The sequence below is a fragment of the Gavialis gangeticus genome, unplaced genomic scaffold (genome assembly GCF_001723915.1).
Source record: "Gavialis gangeticus isolate Ggan-Ray unplaced genomic scaffold, GavGan_comp1, whole genome shotgun sequence".
Lineage (NCBI taxonomy): Eukaryota > Metazoa > Chordata > Crocodylia > Gavialidae > Gavialis > Gavialis gangeticus.
Window position 1 is genome coordinate 145914753 of NW_017729024.1, and position 1271 is coordinate 145916023.

At 38.9% G+C, this 1271-nt stretch overlaps 1 protein-coding gene across 1 annotated transcript in view; it reads right to left on the reverse strand.

Moving 5' to 3' along the window:
* GZMA (granzyme A) overlaps positions 1-1271 on the reverse strand; it is a 15128-nt gene continuing 13857 nt past the window's right edge. The window contains exon 5 of the mRNA XM_019517868.1: positions 1-1128. Within this exon, the coding sequence (XP_019373413.1) occupies positions 946-1128 (183 nt within the window). The 3' untranslated portion in view covers positions 1-945. The remainder of the gene's footprint in view (positions 1129-1271) is intronic.

Here is a 1271-nt window from a genome sequence, read left to right on the forward strand (position 1 = left end):
GTATTGTACAAATATTTTGCCAAAAGAGAGAGAGCATCTCTCCTTTCACTTCAGGCTCATGTATAGCATTTTCCATTGATTCTTTACTATAAAGTCTTTTATAACCAAAAATATGTCTTGATGCAGTTTGCAATATTGTTCATGTTCAGCATATTACTGATTCCACATCCTATCTGAACTGGGAGAAACAGTGTTCCACAAAATTACATGCTTAAACCATAAACTTTATTGCCATTCTTTTTTTTTTTAATGCAAAATACTTTAATACAGTCATATGTTTGAAATGCTGAATCTATCAAAGAAAGGAAATATAAAATTATTAGACCCTTTGGTCTATTACATTGTCCAGCAAAAATCTTTGAAACTACATATCTGGAGGCTGCTGACCTAATAACCTCCTCATATGGATTTTAGGGAGAGAATCAGGAGAAGAAGAGGAGCCAGCAGTGAAAGAAGAGAAGCCAGCAGTTTTTCAAGTTTTCTGGGGTAATTCCCAGTGTCTCCAGAAATGCAAGAGGTTTTTACAAAAATCAAGATAGAGGAAGGTACAGTTGACTGCAATCTGCAGTTGGCTTCCAATGCCATGCAATCTGGATTAATGGGAGTTGGACTGGGTCCTTAATGCTGAAACCCTTCATACCCATAGGAACCTCAAGGTAAATTTGGTTTGTAGGAGTGGAGGAATCACCCTCTCTTGAGCCATGACTGAGTGACTAAGACCACAGGCCATACATACTGTGATTGCAGAACACTGTACTGTACTCGTTTTGGGCTCAGGGTAAGGTCATGCCAATGCAGAATAAAGACATATGAAATCAAATTCTGATAGGAAACATAGTAGCCACCAGAGAGGCTTAGTGTGGAAATACCACTTCCTAATGATTGCATCTTTCAAACATAGTTAAAAATTTGCTACACATAACTGAATGGCAGAGGCAGAGAAAATCAGTCAGCAAAAAAGTCATCTTCCAAGTCCCCCCCTATTGTTTTTTTTATCCAGTTAATATAGGAGGCAGTAAGAAGAGTGTAGACGCCAGGATATTGGACAGCACCACACTGTCTATTCCTGCCAAAGGATGTGATGCCTTTCAATTCACCATTGCATATCAGAGGACCTCCAGAATCCCCCTGAAAGAGAGGAAGAAACACTTGATAGTACTATTTATAGAAGCTTCAAAAATAAACTTGTCAGTTTGAATGCAGGATTTTCTAAAATCCAGACTGGTTTCTCTTGTTTTTTCCTGAGAACAAGGGTGGATTGGGGGGGGGGG